Genomic DNA, 1,295 nt, shown 5'->3' with positions numbered 1-1,295 from the left:
AAACGTATTAAAAAATGTCATCATTAGGTTTATTACCACTGTGGATTTATATTTTAAGGCAGTTTGATGACATTTCTCACACAATCTTAACAAATTATGAGCAAGACAGAGGAAAATCTGGATATCATAATTAGTGCTACTGTCTATTAAGTGGATTCATTGGGGAAGGGGAAACCTGTTATAAAGCCAGTTGAAATTTAAAGTACCTACTCCAACATTTTTCTGATTTTCAAAACACATCCCAACACCTGCATTCTCCCAAATCAGTATGTTTGATAATTATATATTACTGTATGTCATTATATATTGACAAAAGCATACATTTTCCAGCATCCACAACAACAGACAAAACAGATAAAAGCTTTACACCCTATTTGAGGTTAATCCAAAGCGAAGTTTACTCTAAGATGATAACTATAGATACCTTTTTCTTTTCCATATTGCGGACCTTCTTGTCAATCACACCAATAATCTGCTTCATGGCCTCAGAATGACTTCCATTTCCCAGGTCTGGAATGGCAGACTGGACAGCACTGTTGCCAGCTGTTGCTGAAGGCATCTTTGGGAGGGAAACATGTAAATATTACAATTAAAATTTGGACCTGAATAAAACAAACAAGTAATCCTAACTTAAGATGTTAGCAGAAGAAGACAAACTATTTCAAAGCCTAAGAACTAGATCGTTCACTTATGTCTTCAACCAGGTTACAAAATGCTGTTAAGGTCATGCTCTGCAGTCTCAGACTTTCAACCTGCAGTTACTGTATCTGACACCCATCAGAAACAAGGTTTCCTAGAACAGAGCTCACAACTGGATATTTACTATGCATGCACATACAGACTTGTATAAACAACTTATATTATACTTTGATTATAAATTTTTGTTTTATGATATTTGTTGCATCGATCCACGGCAATTCTAAAAGATTTTTAAAGGGTTATGTATCTTGAGATGCTTGTGCACATTTCAACATAACTGTCTGCACTGTGATACTGTAGGGATGTTCTGTATTTTGAGGATTACACAAATGATTACAGACACATTGCCCTTTTCCATTTTTGTCCAAGTCTAGCAATAAACAGTAATTAAGCTGAGCACCACCCGATTCAACTGATACCTGTGGACGAAATGGACCCACAGTTGTTGCTTAAATGTACCTTTCATTGTCAACTGTGTATTAAATAAAAGCCTAAAAACGATCTCTCTCTCTAGATAGAGAGATAGAAGTGGTACCGTATGAACTGTTATTTGTACTGTATTGCCCGGTAATCTCTAATATAAACTGAGCTCATGC

General features: G+C 35.7%; 1 protein-coding gene across 1 annotated transcript in view; it reads right to left on the bottom strand.

Moving 5' to 3' along the window:
- Window positions 1-813, bottom strand: part of caprin1a (cell cycle associated protein 1a) — an 11,046-nt gene extending 10,233 nt beyond the window's left edge. The window contains exon 1 of the mRNA XM_005724365.2: window positions 402-813. Within this exon, the coding sequence (XP_005724422.1) occupies window positions 402-559 (158 nt within the window). The 5' untranslated portion in view covers window positions 560-813. The remainder of the gene's footprint in view (window positions 1-401) is intronic.
- Between the last annotated feature and the right edge of the window lie 482 nt (window positions 814-1,295).

Source organism: Pundamilia nyererei, unplaced genomic scaffold (assembly GCF_000239375.1).
Source record: "Pundamilia nyererei isolate P.nyererei 1_Seehausen unplaced genomic scaffold, PunNye1.0 scaffold00011, whole genome shotgun sequence".
Taxonomy (NCBI): domain Eukaryota; kingdom Metazoa; phylum Chordata; class Actinopteri; order Cichliformes; family Cichlidae; genus Pundamilia; species Pundamilia nyererei.
Note: the sequence above shows the minus strand (reverse complement) of the source record. Positions and strands in the feature narration are given on the sequence as shown.